Source organism: Nanorana parkeri, unplaced genomic scaffold (genome assembly GCF_000935625.1).
Source record: "Nanorana parkeri isolate BGI_ZX_2015 unplaced genomic scaffold, ASM93562v1 scaffold39, whole genome shotgun sequence".
In the NCBI taxonomy this organism is placed as follows: Eukaryota; Metazoa; Chordata; class Amphibia; order Anura; family Dicroglossidae; genus Nanorana; species Nanorana parkeri.
In genome coordinates, this window is record NW_017306307.1 from 2,552,636 (window position 1) to 2,576,592 (window position 23,957).

General features: G+C 42.7%; 1 protein-coding gene across 1 annotated transcript in view; it reads left to right on the forward strand.

The window, feature by feature from the left end:
• The window catches only part of PKHD1L1 (polycystic kidney and hepatic disease 1 (autosomal recessive)-like 1), a 129,406-nt gene that overhangs the window by 47,773 nt on the left and 57,676 nt on the right, over positions 1-23,957 (forward strand). Inside the window, exons 26-38 of the mRNA XM_018570706.1 lie at positions 2,888-3,032; positions 4,352-4,509; positions 8,470-8,592; positions 10,095-10,194; positions 12,827-12,946; positions 13,055-13,216; positions 13,971-14,092; positions 15,555-15,687; positions 15,813-16,005; positions 18,784-18,926; positions 19,833-19,937; positions 21,405-21,590; positions 23,361-23,537. Coding sequence (XP_018426208.1) covers positions 2,888-3,032; positions 4,352-4,509; positions 8,470-8,592; positions 10,095-10,194; positions 12,827-12,946; positions 13,055-13,216; positions 13,971-14,092; positions 15,555-15,687; positions 15,813-16,005; positions 18,784-18,926; positions 19,833-19,937; positions 21,405-21,590; positions 23,361-23,537 — 1,867 coding nt within the window. The remainder of the gene's footprint in view (positions 1-2,887; positions 3,033-4,351; positions 4,510-8,469; positions 8,593-10,094; positions 10,195-12,826; positions 12,947-13,054; positions 13,217-13,970; positions 14,093-15,554; positions 15,688-15,812; positions 16,006-18,783; positions 18,927-19,832; positions 19,938-21,404; positions 21,591-23,360; positions 23,538-23,957) is intronic.

Consider the following 23,957-nt stretch of genomic DNA (forward strand, 5'->3'; position numbering starts at 1 on the left):
TGTGACAGCGGCTCCGCCCCCCGCTGTGTGCTTTGTGTCGGATCCCCCGCTGCCTCTGCCTGGGAGAGCAGGGGGGATCCATGGTAGAAGCTGAGCCCCCGTGTGCGTGGCCGAGTGGCAGAGGATCAGTACATATCAGTGATATGTACTGGCAGAGGCGTAACTAGAACCTTCAGGGCCCCGGTGCAAGAAACCATGAAGGGCCCCCCTCCCAACCCCACGGCACTGCATGGTTAACAGGAAGGCTGCTGAGGTCCCCAGCAAGTGTGGGACCTCAGGCAGCCGCTTGTTTAAAATTTTAGTGCCGGTGTTCTGTCGAGAACGCCGCCCCAGTATCTGCGTTTATGTACAGACGTGATTAACGAGGAAACCGGCATTTATTTACAAAGTATTCATTTGTAATTGTTAATTGTGACCGTTAATGATATGCCGTCCATGGCAGGAAATGATGGACGGAATATTATTATCGGTCACAATTAACGATTTAAACAAAATACTTTGTGAATAAATCCCGGTTTCCTCGATAATATTGGTCTGTGTGTAAGCGCAGATGCTGAGATCGGCGTTCTCGACAGAACACCGGTATCTGCGTTTAGTATCGGGGCATTTTCACGAGTATGAATACTTGTGAAAATGCCCAGTATTAACACTGGTGTATCCCTACTTAAAAATATAATGCATTGCTGGGACTTGTAGTCCTACATAGTTGGAGCTATTCTGCATTGCTGTATAATCTTCATACAGCAATGCACAATACCACCAGCTATGCGGGACTACAAGTCCCAGCAATACATTATAATAAAAGTAAGGTATGCAGAATACCACCAGCACCCCCCCCCCCACTATAATGCATTGCTGGGACTTGTAGTCCTACATAGTTGGTGCTATTCTGCATTGCTGTATAATCATCATACAGCAATGCAGATTACCACCAGCTGTGCTGGACTACAAGTCCCAGAAACACACACACTCTCTCTCTCTTCCCAGCGCCCCCTCCCACTCCAAACTTACCTTCCCTCTCCTGCAGGCCCATGGCCCTCTTCCTCGTCTTGGCGGCCAGGGGGCGGAGCTAAGAGACGGCCCTCTTAGCTCCGCCCCTAAGAGGCGGGACCAGCTCATTCTCCGGGATCAGTGACAGCGTCTCCAGCCCTTTCGCACAGCCGCCCGTACATGCTGCGGGTGGCTGTGCGACAGGGAAGGAGCGGCACGATCGCGGGGGGGCCCTCTACTTCCTTGCTGGCCCCCCCCAAGTGACGGAACGCCAGGGCCCGGTCGCAATTGCGACCCTGGTAGTTCCGCCAGTGTGTACTGGTCATCTGTGCAGGACAAACACTGGAGCGATTGTCTGATCACTCCAGTGTTTGTAAATAACTGGGGACACATAGTACTATGTGTCCCCAGTTATAAATGAACAGGATGTGATTTGCATAACTTCCTTCATTCATGAGTTTCTCAACGGGGAGAAACATTCACTACAGAGGCTCCTCCCCATTCAGAAACTTGATAGTAAAATATTTTCTTAATGAATGGGAAGCCTCTGTGCTTTCCATTCATTTAGAACAGAGGCTGCAGAAAAAGAACGGGAGAATAAGACGCCGGGGCCTCTAGGACGCACTGGAATGTAAGCCGGCCGACTTCCTGCGTTCAGGTGCGGGAGGGGGTGTGGGGTTGTATAGAAGTCAATGGCACCACAGGCATGCCACCTGCCCAAAGTGCGATCGCCCGCACCCAGAACGCAGGCACATTAGTGCCTGCATTCCGGTCCAGTGCGATCTGCAAAAATAGTGCTCGCAGCATTTTGGCGGATTGCACTGGACTGGAACGCAGGCACTAATGTGCCTGGGTTCCGGGTACAGGCGATCGCACTGTGGGCGAGGGGCCTGCCTGCGGTGCCATTGACTTCAATGCACCGCCCCGCCACTGAATGCAGGTGTTTTTTTCGTTAGATAGATCTCATTGAGCTCGTCATTTGAAAAGTAGATCTCCAGACGAAAAATTGTGGGCGCCCCTGCTCTAGATCCATCAACAAATTAAAGAACAACTCCAGTCAAATTTTTTTTAAACGTCTGTCAAGGGTTTGCTTTTTTATTTCAGCAGTTCAGCAATGGATTTTAAGCTTGGTGAAGGTTCCAAATAAATCAGAGGATTGCTCTAGTGTGGCATTGCTCTATTGCCAGGTAGAGCTCCAACAGGGTCCTTGAGAGGGCCAGCTTGCATTGAGTGAAAAGATAAAAGCACCAAGCCGTAGGGGTCGGTCCAGATATGCATTTTTCTGTACCACGATAAAAAAAGGTCTATCAGGAGTTAACATTGAAATTCATTTCGTAGGTCATACACAAAATCCCCTTTATCAGGGCTTGAATTTATTGTGCAAGAAGAACATGGATGGGTAGTTAATCCTGGATTTTAAATAAAAGACACAGAATAATGCAGCTCTGTATTCAGGAATACATCCTTAAATTAAGGAAGTGTAATTTGACCTGGTATCCGCCTCCTGAAATCTCTGTACAGCAGAGCTCAGAGCTGGGAATGGAGAAGCACCACAAACAAGTTTATCAGTTGTGCTGAAGTACAAGATGCATGTTCATTGGAGTGCAAGGGGCATGTTCATAGGAGGGAAGAGCAGAGTGACTGAGAGATGCTCGCATCATCCTGCAGCTTCGCATTTAACTGTCCACTCACAGGCCAAAGGAGGGACAACACCTGCAAGTATTATGAATCGGAGCAGAGACAAATCAGGTCTCCTGCTGCCAGGCAAACAAATGTAATCAGTCATTCATATAGGTTTGTGTTTAGTTTCAAAATCTGCTTTGTCAATAACAGTAAATGATAACGAGAATTACAGAATAATAATTGTTCTTTATTCTTTAATCTTACCCATGATCAGGACATTCAGCTAAACACTGATTCAGCCATCTATAGTGCATCGACCTGGACCCCGGGGACATTAGTGAAGATCAACAGGACCCAGACAGCCTCTCCCCCTGTTGGAGGAACATTCAGCATTGTGGGTTATGAGAATGAGGTTACAGGTACTGTCAATCATGCTCATCTTCATGATTCTAGATAAAATAATGAATTTTTGGCCATTTAAAAACTCCAGTTTTATATAACATTATATGTGCCCTTCCTAATGCTGAACTCCAGACATGGAGCTAATGACACACATGCAATTCATATAAGGGATTTGTTTGACCTGCCAAAGAATTTGCATTTCTGTCTTTCTATTTCGGAGATTTATACAGCTGTCACACAGCGCCAGATAGCTGATTTCTCTCTGCAGCAGAAAGTAGTACCAACAGGTCCTGTTCCGCCCCCAGCCAGTGACTGGACAGTGAAAAGAAAAGAGGCAGACTGGTCTGATCTCATATGTGCTCAACTAGATCATCTCTCTGTTACTTGGCTTTCTTGTCCTATCAGCATGCTTCTTGTTAGTAATGAGCACTGAAGCACAACTGACTTGACTTCTCTCAATCTGTGCTCTGCTATATAGGGCTGACACCAAGTCAAACTTAGGTACTTACATTGTTTGCATTTAAAAAATACATTTTATGATGTGTTATTTAATACAGAGCTGCAATATTTTGTATCTTTTATATCTGCCTGGAGTTCAGCATTAAAAGTGAACTATGGGGTAAGTGTTTTTCCCCATAGTTCTCTTAAGGGTCACAGGAGGACATATACTAACCTCCTCCCGTGACCCAACGCTCAGTATATCGTTAGCAACAGCTCGCAGTATACTGATCCCGACAATGCTGTAGAGATCCACCCAGCTGTGTGAGTGACAGCAGGCTCTGTCTTTCTAGAGGCAGAGCCAGCTGTACCCGCCCCCTTCCCGCCCGTTCCTCCAGTCAGCGCTGGAGGATCAGAGCGGGGAGGGGGTAATCTCTACTGTGAGCCTTGACTGACAGTTACGGCTCTCTGCAGGGACATGATCAAGAAGTGAGCGAGTGACAGTATGTGTTTGCTCACTTCCCAATCTATTGAGCCGACGTGTGACAGTTTTATTGTCACCGGATCGGCTCGAACTATGAGGATGAGTGAATTTCACTCACCTCATAGTTCTCCTTTAATGAAACTTGGACCGTCAAGTGACATTATTGGAGCTACAGATTATATCATCATGTTGCATCCCATAATTTTTCCTTTATTATATGACTCATGGGCTTCTATTTTCTTGTCCTGTGCATGGGGAGGTGACAATGACTTGTGGTCTCAGTAGGCCTCCCAGTGAACAGCCCTTGTATCCTGTACACCCATGCTAGTTCTGCTAGAGCACCTTATCATGTTGGCAGATGGGCATGCCAGTACTTCAAGCCTGGAAATGATTACATATTTTGTTGCATTGTAGGTCTTCCGGCAGACATAGCACAGTATGATCTAAAGTATGCCCTAGAGTCTATTCCAGAAATTGGTCAGGTTACTGTTTCAGCAAGATCTGGAAACTGCAGAGGATACTCATGGCAGATAAAGTTTTTGACAGCTACAGGCTACCAGCCTATTTTACAGGTAAGAATTGGTTTACTATACCATGCATGTATGTAAAGGACAGATACATTCAGTTTTGTGTTGATACCAGCCAGCTTTTTAACATCTCTTAGAATTTCCCATGGTAAATTTGTTCTTGCTGTAGCTTGTTTATCTGCCTACATGCACGATCCCATAAGGTGTCACTCTCTAAAAAGCCATTTTGTACAATTTGAAGAATCTGCTGAAAGTTAAGCGTCATTACTTGACTTTGCATTGGCTGCCACAGTTGGATAGAGCTGGGAATTATAAAGATATTTAATCACTGGGGTCCCTAAGAAATATATTAAACCTGAATTTTCAGATAACTCATATATCAGTTCAAGTTAGAATGTATGTTAAAGTCATATCCCAGTTTGAGTAAATGTTTGGTGAAAATCACATTCAATGTTTTATGAATATGCCCCTTAGTGTTTGGTGAATTCCAGTGCATTAAGTCACACATCTTACCTTGTAGTATTCAGCAATGAAGTATCCACACTGTAGCATTCAGCTCCTCTCTTCAACACAGTTGTTACTTTCATTCCTCCTATTGGGTTCTCTGTAATATAAAATAATAAGGGAACCTAAGAAATAAACTGAGATCCCTTTACAGTTGCCACAATGGTTGGGTGAGGGTTGGACCTCAGGTGTAGAGATATCTTCATCAGAGTACTCACAAAATGTAACATATTGGCAGGTAATGCAGCCTGCTCTACCTGTACTAAATTGGGGGACTCCAGAAACTAAATTGCCCCCCTCCTCAAGATCCAAGCTCAACCACTGATAAGACAAACAAAACACATATGGGAAAAACAGAGTGAACCATGTACCTGTATCTGTTTTGACAGTAGTCAGGGATGAAACTGTAGATGTAGCAGCCAATGTGACTGCTTCGGGGCAAAGAGCTGTGTTGCTAGACAGTGATTTATGCAGGCAGCAATGGAATAATGGAATACACTTTAGTCATGAATATAATTACAGTATTTGCTGGCGTATAAGACTACTTTTTATACTTAAAAACATCCCCGAAAATCGGGGGTTGTCTTATAGGCAGGGTATACAATGTATACCTTTAATTCGTTTAGGTCATGCTGGCCCAAAACAAACATCCCTAATCTGTCAGCCCGCTGGATGTGCGGAAATACTGTATGTACGGTAGCTTCGGCTACATACAGTAGCTGAGCCAATCACGGCGAGCGATGTACACAACCTCTGCCAAGCTTTGTATTCATTAATAGAATACATTGCTCGCCATGATTGGCTCAGCGTGGTATACTGTATGTAGCTGAAGCTACCATACATACAGTATTACCGCACATCCATCCATGATGTTTTTAAATGGTGTTGCCTCGGAAGTGGGGTAGTCTTATATGACGAGTATAGCCCAAAACCTATGTTTTAAGTGGAAAATTAGGGGGTCGTCTTATACACCCAGTCGCCTTATACTCCAGCAAATACGGTAGTAATCTTTATCATTAGAGGAGTTGGCTTTAAAATGTAGATCAGAGAGACAGGGGTCCCCTTAATACTTCTTATATGGGGCCCCATGAAACACAGTTATGCCCCTGACAGCAGTATCAGTGACTGACATTTTTTCTGCCTTAAGAATAAGTCACACGCATAACTATGGGGTGGTAAACAGTTATGTTTGCCATTTTCAACATCACAACAATAAATATTTTTCTGCTAGTTTAAGGATTAGGCCATGGCGTGGTCAAGCCACAGAAAAAGGTTAACGTGCATGTAAATCCAAAATCTATTTTACACTATGTTAGTTATTATGCCTCAGTGTATGCAGTTTTTGTAAACAAAGAAAACCTGGAATTTGCATAGTTTTACTTGGAGTTCCTGCCAGTAACAGCACTTAATCTTTCAGGTTGACAATGCTAAGCCCGGACTTTGCATTTAGAAGCAGTGTTGTCAAGGTTCTGCGTGTATGTAACGGGAACCGCCGACTCCGCTCACCTGGGGCCCTCGGGGGGCATGGTTCCGCCGCTTCTCGCCGCCGGCCGTCTGCGTCCCAGGGTGGAGCGCACACATCCACTTCCGGGTTCGGACGTCGGATGCGTTCCACCGTGGGACGCGGAAGTGCGCCGCCTCGATCAGCGGCTCCACCCCCAGCCCTTGGCCCTATATAAACGCCCCAGTGAGACAGTATGGCGTTCCACTAATGCAGACTGAAATTGGCTCAGCGTGGTATACTGTATGTAGCTGAAGCTACCATACATACAGTATTACCGCACATCCATCCATGATGTTTTTAAATGGTGTTGCCTCGGAAGTGGGGTAGTCTTATATGACGAGTATAGCCCAAAACCTATGTTTTAAGTGGAAAATTAGGGGGTCGTCTTATACACCCAGTCGCCTTATACTCCAGCAAATACGGTAGTAATCTTTATCATTAGAGGAGTTGGCTTTAAAATGTAGATCAGAGAGACAGGGGTCCCCTTAATACTTCTTATATGGGGCCCCATGAAACACAGTTATGCCCCTGACAGCAGTATCAGTGACTGACATTTTTTCTGCCTTAAGAATAAGTCACACGCATAACTATGGGGTGGTAAACAGTTATGTTTGCCATTTTCAACATCACAACAATAAATATTTTTCTGCTAGTTTAAGGATTAGGCCATGGCGTGGTCAAGCCACAGAAAAAGGTTAACGTGCATGTAAATCCAAAATCTATTTTACACTATGTTAGTTATTATGCCTCAGTGTATGCAGTTTTTGTAAACAAAGAAAACCTGGAATTTGCATAGTTTTACTTGGAGTTCCTGCCAGTAACAGCACTTAATCTTTCAGGTTGACAATGCTAAGCCCGGACTTTGCATTTAGAAGCAGTGTTGTCAAGGTTCTGCGTGTATGTAACGGGAACCGCCGACTCCGCTCACCTGGGGCCCTCGGGGGGCATGGTTCCGCCGCTTCTCGCCGCCGGCCGTCTGCGTCCCAGGGTGGAGCGCACACATCCACTTCCGGGTTCGGACGTCGGATGCGTTCCACCGTGGGACGCGGAAGTGCGCCGCCTCGATCAGCGGCTCCACCCCCAGCCCTTGGCCCTATATAAACGCCCCAGTGAGACAGTATGGCGTTCCACTAATGCAGACTGAACGCCTACTGTCTCCTGGGACCCCACTGCTCTCCTACCCTCCTGCAGGCCGCTACACACCTCTGGATCGAATCCTCCGGGACCCCTGCACCTCAACTGCCTCCACTCAACAGCAAGTAATTGTGCCATTTGCACTGCAGCTTAAAACCTTTAGTGACTGTATAACTAAGTGCCGTAGAGTAGCTCTTGTGCTCCATCTAGTGGACTGTTGGGAGATCACATCATTGACTCTAAATAAGGCTGTTACACTCCTGAATTTCAGTTATCATTCCTAACCATTACAAATTGAGGGTATTATACCAAGATAGGGAAATGCTGTAATATCCCTTCTTCCTTTTTGTTTCTTTTGGCTGTGATGCTTGAACCCTAACTCCCCGTTAAGATTGGGAGTGAAACCAGGGTTCCGTCTGAGTAGCCTCCGCAGTTGCGATCCACAAACGCCGAAACTACCCCAGGCGTTACAGTGTACTCCTTCATTTGGCAATTATGTATCAGGTCTATCAGATAGGTAGACCAACAACCAACTGAAGGACCTTGCATGACAGGCTGACATCGCTGCTCCTAATTACGAGGCAGTGGTTTAACACTGTCAGCCTGCAACAGGAAGTGCTGTTGCCAACAGGAACTCCAGGTAACTTTGCAATAAATTCACCAAAAATGAGTTGCTCAAGAAAACTGCATAAATTCAGACATGTTGCCTAACATACTGATAAAATAGGTGTTGGGTTTACATTCACTTTAAGGTTATCTAAAATGTAAAATATTTGGCAGTCCTTATAAAGAATACAGGTATAACATTTGTTTGAAACTATATTTATCTAAATGTCTAAATGTGATTTTTCTGTCCTGGTTAGATAAATGACTCAACCATCACTGGAGTAAATGCTAAAATGTATGGCGTAAAGGTTATTGATGGAGGTCTTTTCCGTCAGCATCTGCTTGGAGACCTTGTGAGGACGCCCCATAAAACACCTCAGGTATAACTATATAAATACACTTGTTATTCAGCATATGTTACAGTTTAAAGTGATCTTGTACTCCAATAATAATTTTCCATAAGTACTTCATAGAAGAACTACATCCCACTATCCTTCACAGCCAAGGAAGCCTCTATTTTGGATTGCATTTGCCATGGTGCTACACATATGATCAGCTATGACACTAGCCATTTGAGGGCTCGGTTGAGAGTAGAGTTGCCACCTTTTCTTCAAGCAAAACCCGAAACACTTTAGCGACACACGGACATTTTCTTGGGAGAATGAGTCATGGCTCATTTATATGTAAATAGTACCACCCATTCATATGTAAATATCACAGTTGAGATTATTTTCAATGGGGGCCCAGTAGCCCCTATCCTTATTTTGGTTGCCCCTCTCTGTCTGACATCTTGAGTCTGGGTTTCTGCTGCCATGAAACCCGGACACAGCATTCAAAACCCAGACTATCCTGGTGAATCCTGGACAGATGGCAACACTAGTTGGGAGCTGAAATAAACACTGGCAACCTTGTCAGTTGGCATGCCTTAAAAGTAACTTTTTGGGGAGACCTTAAATTGGTGGGTCAAGTTCCACTTTATGCCCTCTGCTTGACTTCCAAACAGGCTGCAATGCTTTATTGTTAGCTACTATTCCTAACTTCTGTCTTTGTGTCAAATCATATCACTGCTTGCAGCAAAGTGCATGAAATCTATGTAAACACCTTTAAAAATGGACCCTGATGAGTTAAATATACATCACAGGCTATTATGTTTACCCTCAGCAATAAAAGTGTTCTTCCTCACTTCCTGTGTAGTGAAACTATTGTCAGAGAGCGAAAGCCTCTCTAACAGTGCCCTGGACTGAAGTAAAACCAAACAGGGGTTTTAATCCTTCTGCACTCTAAATCTAAAACCTCTGGAAACATTTTTTTGCAGTAGTTTGGCACTTGAGCTAATGTTTGGATATTTCGAGGGACATTAAAAGAGGTCATAGAATGGCCGTGTCCACTGACAGATATTACATTTGTACAGCTGTATGTTTCTTACCTTATGTTCAATACCTGATATGATATAGTTCAACTTGGGTAGTTTCACACATTTATAGTAGGGAAAATAAGCAGCCTAGAGCTATGATGGCCTTGTTTTTAGGATTTTAATCCTTTAACGAGCAGCACGGTGTTTAAAGATGTAGTGGTAGATGCCATTGGGTTGCAGCTCAGCTGGGTTCAGTTACCTCCAGAACAATGTCTGAACAACAAAGAGCTGAAGCTGCAGAACCAATGTCCAGAACAAAGAGCTGCTGATTTTTAGTGTATAATAATGAATGATTCAATATATTTAGGCAATTGAAAAACATTGTCCTGTATACTGTATAGGGAGCATAGGCATCTATGGCTAAAGGCTGCTAAAGATTATACTGATAACTCATTGGTTACGTTGGGTGGTGAGACCTTACATGGATATTCATTTGGGACTTATCTCAAATATCTTGTCATTCTACAGGTTGAAGTCTACATCAATGGAATTCCATCCCAATGTGTCGAAGACTGTGGTTACACCTGGAATGTGGGGGGAACTCCAAAGATAAACTCTGTTAGTTCAGGTAAAGTATACACATATCTTCTGTATTATTAACCTTTCTAACAGTTTTCGTCACAGCTCTACATTACCCCGAAATCAGTGGTTCGCGCATGCCATGAAATAATGTATTTATATGTTGCAGAAGAATGGGTGATTAGTTGCCTAATGCCTGCATGTCAACTTATACTCTCTTATTAATTCTAATCCACACTGTGTTAACCACGTTAACTGGTCACCAGTCTGATTGGAGGAAAGGCTTCCTTTTTAAACCTCTGCCATCCAATCCACACGTGGGCTACCTTTGCGCTTTACATTGTAAAAATGTGATGCTTTTGACGCTACTGTTGATATGTCTGTGTGGTGACATGTAGGCAGCAATCAAAAACATTATTTGCAGTCACTAGAGTCAGGGCCGGCCTTAGGGGTGTGCGAGCCGTGCGGCCGCACAGGGCGCCATGGCAACAAGGGCGCCGTGCGGCCGTCACAGCTCGTCCTGTACATCTGGTGCAATCTCCTCTGGTGTATTGTGTCATATCAACTGCCATAGCTGCTATTTAGTTAGAAACCATCTGTGTCTCTCCACTCCTGTGTTTGGTTATGCAAAGGACAAGGACACTATCCACTATTCCTTGACCTACCATCTCTTTACTGACAGCCTCCTGTTTCCCAGTTCAGTAAAGTACTTTGAATCTACTTTGCCTGCTGGGTGACTTTTCATAGCTCACAATTAAAGGAGAACTATGACATGAGTGATTTCCACTCACGGGGTTAAAAACATTATTTTGTCATAGGATTTCTTTCTCTTTCAAGAAGACTAGATTGGGCATTTGCGAGAATCCAAATCTTGAATCTTTTAGGGATAGTTATGAGTTCTGCTATTCAGCTGTATTCTCTCTCTATCAGAGAAGAACTTGCAGCCTGCTGTCAGGTTGTGGGGCTCTCATAGAGGCTGACTTGTCTCCTGCCTGAGTGGAGGGCTGATTACTGACACACTCTTTGGGCTTTCAATTAGCAAAAACTTTAGTTTTTTTGATGTAATTCTGGCAGCATCTGTGATTATTTTTGGAGTGTCTGTTATAAGCTCTACGCACAGGCTGAAGATAAGACGGCCTTACAATCTGACTGCTGGGAGACAATGCAAGTTAATAATAAAACAAATCTGAGCAGTTAGGCTGGACAATTTTAACAATACAAGGGTGGAGATTCAGATTTTTAAAGAAGCCAGTTTATAATTGGTTCTCTTTCATATGAACCAATGGCCAAGCTATAGACATTATTATTATTATTAAATAGTATTTATATAGCGCCAACAGTTTGCGCAGCGCTTTACAATATAAGGAAGACATTAAAATTCAAGACAAGATGGTAAGGAGGGCCCTGCCCCTGAGGGCTTACAATCTGAAAGAGGAGGGGGAAATGATACATGAGGAGGTAGCTGTGTGGGGATGAATTATTTGAGAATGCGAAGGTTCAGTGGTTAGGTTGAGGTGGGATAGGCTTCCCTGAAGAGATGAGTCTTTTCAGGGAAAAGGCAGTCAAGGTGGGAGATAGACGGACAGATTTGGGTAAAGAGTTTCAGAGGATGGGAGAGACTCTAGAGAAGTCCTGGAGGTGTGTATGGGAGGAGTGGACAAGGGAGCTGGAAAGCAGGAGGTCAATGGATGAGCGGAGGGGACGGTTAGGGTAATACTTTGAGACAAGGTCTGAGATATATCCGTGGGCGGAGTTGTGGATGGCTTTATAAGTGACTGTTAATATTTTGAATTTTATCCTCTGGGCGAGTGGAAGCCAGTGCAGGGATTGGCAGAGGGGGGATGCAGACACTGAGCGGTTGGTAAGGTGAATCAGTCTGGCAGCTGCATTCATGATAGACTGAAGGGGGGATAGCCTGTGTAGTGGAAGGCCAATGAGTAGGGAGTTACAATAGTCAAGACGAGTGATAACAAGGGAGTGGATGAGTAGTTTTGCGGTTTCTTTGGTGAGGAAGGGGCGTATTCTTGAGATGACATTCAAGTGTTTACATTTTCTTGACAAGCCGTAAATGAACTTTAAAAAAGGCCCTTACTGACCTCTCTAGCACACTGCACTGTGGACTAATTCATTCTCCCATTCTCCAATATCACAAGAGTAGCAGTGAAGTCCTTATCTTTCAAAGCTCTAATCTCTCTCCCCTACGCACCTGCTTTGTTATCACATTAGAGATTAGAAGGTTGAAAGGCTGGCAATTCACTGCTGGAAGGGGAGCTGAGCTGCTGAAAGTGTATCTGCTTCTGCTGTAAAGTTGAAGGATGAATTGCTCCACGGTGCCTGCAGCTATACCTCCAAATATTTCAGTATGATTAGCTCCATAATATGGGATGTTTCAAACATTTGAAGTTCCACTGTGGTGTTTTATGACTTCAATACGTTTGGAATTTCCTACTCAAGAGAAACCAGAACAGGATTAGGGTTTACTTTAGTTACTTCAGTGAAACTCTGAAAAGCAGTTAAATGTTTTTGCAAATAAGAAACCCCATGAAAAGTGCATTCTGTTTGCCATTGCCCTATAAAAACAATTAAAATATATGATGACCCACTATTGTACATTTTGAAATATTTTATGCTGAATTGCTAGTTTTCCAGAGAAATTGATTTTGAAACACTTTTTTTTTTAGTGTGGAATGGAGATGATGAAGTCCTTATAATAGATGGAACTGGATTCTCAGGCAGTACTGCCAATGATAACACTTCGGTTACTATTGGCAACATTACCTGCCCCATTCTTAATGTTACGGGTAAGTCATTTAATGAATAATAAAATCAGTTGTAGAAAACCAAGGCAATCAATAATCAAAAATGAATTTCACTCATATGTTTTTGATTTTCAATTATTTTTCCAAAAGCCAAAGAGATCAGATGTCTGGTACAAAAGGCAAGTGCAGGGACCTTCCCCATCACAATTTACATTGCAGAGGTCGGGCTGGCAGTGTCCTCTGGGGATAACGTGACCTTTACACATGGGCTGTCTGTCTCATCCATCACACCATCAGAGGGAAGCTTAGCAGGTAAGAATGGAACACCGAAAAGGAGTGGGTTTATAAAGAAGAAAACATTGGGATAAAATGGAGCTCTAGAACCAATCTGAATCCTGCTATAAGTTACAATATGTTAAATAAATGCATAATAAGTAATATGTGAGTGTAACACTTACAAGTATTTATACCCTCTCACAAAAACGACTTCCCAGTAGAAGATCTTCATCTGTTTTTTCTCCATAAGCAGGAACAATCTTTGTTCAGGGATCATCCAGGGCCCCATATACTTCCTGGACTGATAGTAGAGCTCAGAGATTACACAACCATCTAATTCCTGGTGTCAGTGCAGTTTTTGTGTGTTGACAAATACTGACAAAGATCAGCCCCTGCTGAAGCCTTTCTTGTGACCCACAGTGTAGTCTGGCCACTGGGCGAGAGGAAACTGAGGAAATTCTTCCTCCTGCTTGCAGCACACTGAAGACATCATCTCAACCTAAGCAAAATGACCTGACTGTAGCTAGACTGCTTTTTCGTGATTAAATGAACAGCTTTTAGAAAACAATTGCTGATTGCTGTCATTTTGTTGTATATTGTTAAATGTAAGGAATTTATAACTACACTGTGCATGGAAATATGTAGACTGATTAGAAACAAAAACTCCAGAATTCTAGCAAATTTACACTATTGACATGTCTGTATTATAACTCAACACTTTGTAAATGAAAATGTGAATCAGCAGTAGCTTTGGACTTTCAGTGTGATGTTTACTGCCTTCTTCCACCAGGGGGCACTCCGGTAACAATTCTTGGCAGTGGATTTGGTGGTGACTCGGCTGTAGAAGTTGGTGGCATTGCCTGCAGTATTATCTTTGTCAACCTGACTATGATTCAGTGCCGGACTTCAATGGTAAGAGGGTCTACGGCGTTCATAGCTCCTGGCCGGTTCATGATTGTTGGGGGAACAGCCAACCCATCTGGCTATTTGAAAATTGATTAAGTCAGCAAAATAAACTTGCCATAACAGGGTTTCTGATCAGAAAAAGTTACAAAGACATTTTATAGCTATGACTCAACTACGATTGGCTGAAATCTCTTTAACATGAATGGGCTGTGAGACATCTGATCATCCTCCTTTAAACTGTAAGCTGCAATCTTCCTCCAAGTAATATAAAGGTCTCAGTCACAAATAGTCAGAGTGAAGTCTGGACTAGATCTGCATGCTTGTTCCATGTTAGCAACTCATAAAATAATGCTATAAATCCATCCAAGTATTTTCAGAAGACAAGATCAGCAATGGTAGCATTCCTATACTCTTGGTATAGGTTCAACTTAAAGTATCTAAAGGAAGAACTTTGCACTGATTGTAGCAAATAAACAGAACAACCCTCTCCTTTTCCATATTGAACAGATATAATAAAAAGGAGAATCTTAGCGTATGCCATGGCCAACACAGGCAGAACTGTCTTTGGACATATTATCGTAGAAAAATGTACGCTTAAAAGAGAAGTAAAGTCAAACTTTTTTGGGGCTTTACCTCTCTTTTAAGTCACATTTACTAATGTACTCCTGTGACCCAAAGTCACAAGATAGTGGGCTACTGCTATTGGCTGACAGCTGACAGGCTGCTATCTGCTGACAGTGCAGAGCTGTGCCGCAGCCAGGTAGGATCCTGACAATATTGGCTACCTGATTGACAGCTAGGCCTCTCTAGAGCCAGAGCCAGCAACGCCCGCCCCCTCCCCTGTCTGTCCTTCCAATGAGCGCGGACCGAATGGAGAGGTGAGGGGGGAATTCCTGTGGAGAGCGGTGACTGACATTCACTCCTCTTTGCAGAGAGGAAACCAAGAGCTAAACGGTTAAATGATTGGTCATGCACTTGGTCTTAGAGCCTGTGTGTAACAACTGCAGTGTCCCACGGCAGCTCTAGGCAGTGGGGAGAGTATGTTTTACTTAATTTCACTATTTTGTAGTCATATAAGTGCACTTCAAATAACAAAGTTGAGTACTGGTCGTGATAATTTTTTATTTTTCATTTGCACTTACAGCGAAATTCTCATGACAGACTTTTGGGGTGTACCCACTTCATCTTAGGTCCAAGCAGTACTGAAGGGGGTACACCCTGAAAGCTTGTCCTAAAAAAATTAACTGTTAGTGCAAAAATAAAAAGTATAATGGACAGTGCTCAACTGGGTTATCACCATTGACATAAATGGACTTGGCCTTCTGTCCTGTATTAGGACCTAGTGACAGAAAACTGATTCTGCATGTTTTAAATAACATCTGCCCTGTATAAGTTCTAAAAACAAATCATATATTTTTATAGGTAAAACTGACTTATACACAACTAATTTCCACAACTTTATTTGCAGGGAATTGGGGGACTCGCTGATGTTGTTGTCTTCACCGGTGGCTATAACAGAACCTTACAGAACGCATTCAGTTTTACTTCGGTCTCGGCTCCAAACATAACTAATATCAGTCCAAACATCAGCAGTGTTCTGGGTGAGTGCATTCACTTAGTTCCTTTTTGTTGTATATTTAATTGTCAAGTACATATTCTGTAATGAAATCAGACCTAATGATTCCTAAAAAGAAGCTTGTGTATAAAATTGTCTACTTTTTTACAGGTGGCACAACGCTGACTATTTTAGGGTTCAGCTTTAGCAGTCCATCAGCAGACAGCACTGTGTTCATCGGAAATTCATCCTGTGTACTGTTAGAGTGGATGCCCACAAACATTACATGTGTCCTTCCTGCTCTTCCCCCTGGGATCTATCCAGTCTTAGTTCAAGTGGAAAATTGGGGATTTGCAGTTTCCAGGTACATTATTAATTTCTGAACAGTTTTTGCTCTGGTTGGCTGCCGCACAAATAACATTGTACTGTTAGGCAATATTGTCTTAAAGTGACACTAAACTCCGGGGACGTGCGGTCATGGGAGGCAGGTGAGGCAGGGCCTCACCTAGTATTATGAAGAAAAAAGGTGTCAGCTTCAAGTCTGTAGCTGACAGCTTTTTCTCCATTCAGTGCGGCTTGTTACAGGTTACACAGCAAGGAAAGCCTCCCCGCTGTGTAACCTGTCATGGACGGAGTGCTGCCTGTTAATTACAAGTGAGGCAAGAGCTGTCACAGCCTCTACTCTGTGTTAGAGGCGTGAGCTCTGTAGATGGCTTGAACCAATGGCAAAGCGCCATTGGTCCAAGCTGTCCAATCTCGATGCCTCAGCAGTGACTCACCAGTGACCAGCAAGTGAGGGACAGGGAGGCTCCTCCCTGTCTCCTCCCCACACAACTTGGTTACCGAGCTGGGGGTGGGGCTTCGACAGGATGGGTGGAGCTTTGGCGGGACGGGCAGAGCTTTGATGGGGCGGAGCTTCAGCAGGCCTCACCCAGCACAGAAGGCACTGCACGTCACTGCTAAACTCAGGAGTTTAATCTTAAAAATGCATTCAAGTGCCTTTTACCAAATATGTAGGTTATTTGTGTATTACTCGGCTGTATATCCTCAAGTATTCTCTGAATTGGTGCTGACACTGTCCTTCCTTCTGGAGGGGGGCTACTTTTGTTCCCCATGATCCCTGTGTGTGTTGTAAAGTAGCCACCGCTCCAAACTTACTTCCATGATGGACTACAATCTCATGTTTAGTTTACTAATTTGTATGAGATTTGGGGCTATTTACAACACACACAGGGACCATGGGGAACAAAAGTAGCCACCCTCCAGAAGGAAGGACAGTGTCAGCACCAATTCAGAGATGATTTCAGCATCACTTTACTGCTCTTATGCTCCATGGGGGAATTTTTGGGAATACTTGACTTGGTTTCCTTTCAAGAACCTTGGAGCAAGCAGTTGAAATATGTAATTTAATTTAATGAGCTTCTTATGGGGCAGAATCGTGCTTTTGCGGCCCCATAGAGCCTGAAAAACGCCTTATAAAACATGTGTTGTCCAGGTGCTCCTCTTTAAAAGTCTATGGGGCCAAAAAAACATGATCCAGCTCCTGTATTACAAGTTGCGAGTGAAAGCACACAGAAATCGCATGCTTAGATGTGAATGGGGTCTAAGACAAAATCTGTGTAGCTGGATAGAATACACGGATTTGTTTTCCCTAAGTTCCCTCAAGATCAAAGTTGAACTCCAGGCACTATTCAATTAAATATCTGTAAAAAATAAGTCAAGGCAACTGGACTTTTTCTTGAAGACGTTTCTCTGGACATCCGACCAGCTTTCTCAATTCTGAATTGAGAAAGCTGGTCGGATGTCCAGTCAAATGTCTTCAAGAAAAATACAGCAAGTCCAGTTGCCTTGACTTATTTTTTTTACAGATATACCATGACCTGGATGAATGAGAACCTTCACAGACACATTCAATGAAATGCATATAGAGGATCTCTTTCATTTGCCATAGGGTGTGCATTTCTCTGCATCTAGTCCTGAGATTTACAGATATCTGCCACACCACAAAGTCCTGTTTGGCAGGGCAGAAGATTTGATTTCTCTCTTCTTCAGTTCAGTAACACTTACAGATGTCTTCCCCACCTCCAGCCACTGACTGGACAATGAAAAGGGAAGCAGCACACTGATGAGCTAATTTCTCTGTCACTATGCTCTCCTCATATCAGAATACTCATTGCACTGCAGCAAACTGAGCAGCTCCTTGTGCTGCTCCCCCCAAATCTAATCTCTGCTGTACAAGGACAAAACGATGATGGTACCAAGTCAAATTCTCTTACACTGCTTGAATTTAAATAATAAATATACATTTAAATATGTATTAATGAATGCAGAGCTGCATTTATGTGTTTTTTTTATGTTTGGCTGGAGTTCAGCTTCAGAGAAAGACTAAAGAGAAATTACAGATATGCCAATTACAGTTATAGTAAAGGCACCAAGTACTAAAAGCTGTGGGAGAGGAATTACAATGAGCAACAGTCCTCAGGACTTGATATCTTTGATGGATGTCACATTGCCCTGCCTTTTTTCTGCATGCTGGTGGGCAGACACCTTGGCCAGAGCAATGTGAATTATTTTTTAATTCTTTATGCATTAGGAGTAGACAGCCTTACTGATCATGGTGTTACCCCTCACACACTAGCAATATTTAATATTGTAATTACTTTTATAGTGGGTGTTGTGTTGCAGGGACAGAAGGATAGTTACAAGGCTGCATATATTCTATACAAATGGGCCCTTGGCATGTAATGAATATTTCCTCTGGCTGCACCAGCTGCATGTTTTTCCAGGTCAGTGACCCAAAGTATTAAAGCCCAATACAGCCAAGCTACCTTAAAAAGGGATATCAACAGTGCCAACCTTTATACTTCTTTCAGTTCAGGTTTCCTTTAAATTAGTAAAATTCTGCTGCATAACAAAAAATGGGGCTGAGAGTGGGAGTAGCCACATTGTGAGCCAATTAGGCACATAACATTGCATAGCACTGGAGGCTGGAGCGGTAGCTGTGTAGTCAGCTTACAAAAGGAGGAAATTACAGAGTACACCTTAGAAGTGGGGTATGCTTATAATCTAATGGGGGTGCAGTCATGAGCTTCTGGAATCTAAAAAAGTATAATAAACTTATTGGCTAATGGTTTGATTTCAGCATGGATGATGTGGCATCAATAAAGTACATTCTAGAATTGAACAGTATCTCTCCACAACATGGATCCATGTACGGAGGTTCTCATGTTACATTGAGAGGATCTGGATTTAGTTCTAACCCACAAGACAACCTTGTACAAATAGGTAAGTTGCAACACTGTACCAAGTAATGTCATGTGATGGGGCCAGGTTTTTCAGCTCTGGAGAAGGCAACCCCAGGAGGGTGTTGTTCACATTATATGAAAAACTATAAAAAGAGTAACTCTGTAGCCAGGCAACTAGAATTTCCCCAAGAAGGTCAGCAATAGCACTGCATTTCAACCCTTCAATTGAACAACACATTGATGTGATTTTATGTCCCTGAAATACATTTTTGAGATGCACATCTGAATGTGGGTGAATGATATCCATGTAGCTGTTTGTATTTCCATAGTTTTCTGGTAATCTCCCCATTTGAAAGTATTAAAAAGTCACAGATTTACCTTTAAGATAATCTGTTGCTTTGCCCATTCCACGCAAATTGACAGGTTCTCTTGACAGAATGCTTTCCCCCCTACTCACCTATACCTTTACCATGATCCCCCACCAATCCTTTCGTCTGTAGGAGCCATGAGTCCAATCCCTCTGTAAGCTTAGCGTGGGTCTGTGTTATAGCTTATATAGGCTTAATGGCCTTCTTTCCCATGTGATAATGTTTGGGCCTGATGATTGGATGTTCAGGTTGAAGTACTACATCATCGAAGGAAGGGCAGATGGCCATGGGGTCCCTCACATCTGGGAACACCAGGTATTTCTAAGGGAAGCGGCGGGAGTGAAGTGAAGGTGAGTATCTATGGGTGGGTGGCCTAGCAGGAGAACCTGCTACTTTTCGCTGAATGGACAAATACATATTCTCTTTAAGTACAAATAACATTTATACATAAACTAGAAAGATAACTTTTTTTTGTGGGAGATACTGTTAGTAATTTTTTTTTTACTTTGTAACAAGATTAATTTTTTTTTTAATTAAGAATTTCTTTCATTTCTTTCTATATTATTTCTCATACTCAGGTTCCCTCCCATGCAATGTCTCCGCCAGCTCATCCACTGAGCTGACTTGTGTGATTCAGAGACCTGGAAATGTCTTTAATGTCAACAACCAAGGATCTAATGCAGGTGAGCGCAGTAGGGTTCTCTTATTAAATATGAGACATTCATAAAAATGGTATTTCTTTACACAGCATGATCTCGCCGGCAATCTAGGTTTTTTTTTTACTGTCTTAGTTTTAAAAAACTATGGTTCAGATTAGCATCACACTTTATATATGCGCTTTGTCTGCCTCAACAGTGTTACCTAATTAATGATAACTTCTCTTACTTGGCCCATATTTATGAATCGCGCAGCTTCAAGCTCGTATGAGAGGGGTCCCTTTTTGCAGGCTTCACCCTTAATAGTTCACAATCATGTTAAATGATTGTAACAATGAAAATACAACTTTAATGTGCCAGTGTGCTGACTGCTTAATATGCCAAGCTCCCCATTGTATGTACTAGTGATGCACCGATACTTTTCAGATACCAGTACCGATACTTGGCATTTTCATGAGAACAACCAAGCTTGCAGCTGGGACCTGGCTCTGGCGCTCCACCATTGTCCTGAAATCATTAGTCTGTATTGTTTTAGAAAAACTGTCACATGACAATAAACAAAAATGTTCAGTACTTGTACTTGTAAAAATGGTATCGGCGCATCCCTTTTTTTATATTTATAAAAACAATATCATACATTATAACAGAGATGTACAAATCCCAGGAGCTCCGTGTGCTCCTTACAAATGACAGCTGCCTCCTAACTTTTGAATTTGTCTCTAGTCTGGTCTTGGAGCTGGAAAAGTATCTGTACTTGTACTTATACCGAGTACGGTACTTGGTATCGGTGCATCCCTAGTATATACAGTGCATAATCAGAAGCCTGCTGTGAAAATTATTTCATGATAAATGAGCTGCAGAGAGACTGGTGACTCTTTTGACTGACCCTGTACCCCTTCCATTTCAAGAAGAACTATATAGTCTAATAGCCTTGGTTATTTTAACACAAATAACATCTTAGTCTGAGTCTTTAAAAAAGAAACGGCTGCTTTTATGCAAGTCAACCAGGCACACGTTCTCAGCCTGCATGTGCATGCGTGACTCGGCGTACAGAAAAAAACCCGTTGCTGACAGAAGTAAGAAGCTTTTATGGCAGAAGAGACTTATGCAGTCTGTTCTGCCATAGGAAACCAGCTTTTCTTGGAAGCTTTACTTCCACTTTAAGTAATTACAAAGTTGTGGCTAATTAAACAGTCCCATAGTGGAAATGCAAACATTGCTCTAGTTCGTATCGGTTATAATGGTATGTGAGTGGAAGTGATTCAAATGTAGCTTTTATTGCTTTATTAAAAGGGGAACTGGGATATTGTCACTGCTTGAATGATTTTGCATACAGTGGCCACCTTTCTCCTGTCCCACAGAGAATGGAGATCAGCAGGTAGAAAAAAAATTAGTTGCCCCATCCATATATTCTGCCACACTTATTTTCTTTGTTGTTTATAACTGTGAATCCACTTTTTGCTTTTAGTAACATTATTTTGTTTTTAATTTCAGTATATGGTGTTGGCTATGCTTGGTCTCCATCAAGACTGGATATATCTGTAGGAGACACTGTAGTCTGGAATTGGAATTCTCAGTCCTTGATCTTGGGTATTGGATATAGAGTATTTTCAGTGTCAGATGCGGGCAACATTACCTATGATGGTCGTACCTTCATCAGTGGGCCTCGAGTGCCATCAGGTTTGTATGCAGTTCATCCATCATTATAAGACAGTATGCGTTGTCTTTTTTACTTAATAGAAAATGTTTCTGATGCCAATAGCTGTGCTCAATTGCTGCAAAGCAAATCTGTATTTAAAAATTAGCTAGTATTCTTATAAATGTGCAGATTCTGGAATTTTGGAATACATTTTAATGGGCAAGGCTTGAAAAATCTACTCGTCCGCTTGTCTGTCTATAGAGGCGAGAGGATGGTGGAGCCCGATGAGCAGATTCCCGGCCGGCCTTTGTAATTACAAGGCCGGTCGGTAGCTTTACATTGAAGTGATCGGGCGTCTCTAGAGACGCCCGATCGCTTGTATTAGCAGCAGCTGTCACTGCCGTGCCGGTCCCGAGATCCGCTGTGCCCGATGCGGCCGGGACTGGCACGGCTCTGTGACAGGAGATCAAAGGGAGATCAGAATACGATCTCCCTTTGATCTTCTCTCAGTCCCAGAATGCAGGAAGTGATGTATATTACATCACTTCCTGCATTCAGTGTCACTCTCCAGCTACAGAAGCTGATGAAGCAGATCTCTGCTTCATCAGCTTCTCTGGGGGGTCCCTAGGTAACATTAGGGGTCTCGGAGACCCCTGATGTCTCCATAAAGAGGACCTGTCATGTAAATTGGCTATCACAAAGGGGTCTTCTTAGCCCCCCATGTAATAGCAATAAAGTTTTGTGCAAAAAAAAGAAAAGTAATACAAAAATTAAAGAATCATAAAAAAATGTAAAAAAAATGTAAGTCCCCGCCCCCACATACTCAGATACGGGTGCTCCTACGTGCGAAAGCGCCGATTGCGCCGATTGTGCCGCACATGTTACATATCGCCGCAAACGTCGGAGTGAGAGAAATATTTTTAGGGCCATTGATCACTGATAACACTAAACTTATGAGCAGTAAAAGCGCTTTAAGCGCGCCTATGGGCCTATGGGCGTTTTTTTGCGATTTTGCGGGAGCACGCACTTTTAAGGCTTGACATATTTGGTGTCTATTTACCCGACGTGATCCCGACTTTTATGTTTTACCAAAAATATGGGTAATAATAAATGTTTTATAACATAACGTAGTAAAACTGTTGTTTTTTTTTACATTTACGGTACTTTTTTCATTATATAGTACCCCCCCCCCCCCCCGAGGTGATTATATACCTCCAAAACAAAGCTTTATCTGTCCCCCAAAAATGTTAACATAAATTGCAAGCCTTTAGTCCGGTCATGCTGACTGGTGACATTTTTGACTGACTGGTGAGACACCATCAAATTTTTCAAGCCCTGTTAATGGGTACGGGTAGGCCAAGACAAAAATGAAACCTGCTTTGATTTTGGATTAACTGTTGGTATTGTTATTATGTGATAATAAAGAATTGAGTACATCTCTGCAGTACATTTCCCCATGTTTTATCCCTTTGCTGCAAGTACAGAAAAATACTTGCTGATCCAGCCAAAAATCAAGTGAACCCCTAACCTTCTGTTGTGAGCTCACAACATAGTGCTTCTTCGGCACTGAATGTCGGCCTTGTCTAAGTTCTCCTCTGCTTGACTACAGAAATTCACCAATCCAGCCCTTTATATTGGCTTCTTTCCCATGAGCTTAATGTTTAATGTAGGGAAAGAGCTCTTTGGAAATGAGATGATAAAACACTTTAAAACATTACTAGAATTTGAATGCCATCATAGTGGGAAATGCATATCGAAAATTCTGCATTTAGCATGTATTTGATGTTTTAACAGAGTTCTCTTTCTCTCAGGTGTCTTTTCCTACCAGTTCACATCTCCAGGAATCGTTTACTACAGCAGTGGTTACATTAATGATGGACAGTCATTATACATGCAGGGGGTGATCAACGTATCTCCACTCACAGATAACATCACTGCAGTACATGTGACAGTTGGAGGAATTAAGGCTAATTATGTACCAGGTAAGTGTTTTTTAGAACTAGACTAATTTTTTTTAATACTGTTGTACTTAAAATGCTAGAGATGTGCATACTAATGAATTAATAAAAAAGTGACCCAAAGGACCCCTTACAAGTTCACTATGTAACAAAGTAGCAGTTGGTCCCCCTATATGGAACACCGTGTTCCAAGGGAATGCTTATAGGCAGACGTTCCCTTCCCCTGTGACAGGAAGTACACTGACAAATGAGCCTTTGTACTGCAATTTGGGTTTGCAGGTGAAGGCCAGCCAACTTTGGATTCTGACTTGCACAAATCAGTTGCATCATTCTAGTTCATATAAGCTCGTGTTGCACGACCATTTTTCAACAAGGGGTGGCTCAGGAGATAATATTTATTTCTACATATTTCTTTACTGCCATAAATGAGGACCTGCCAGGAAGGGCACA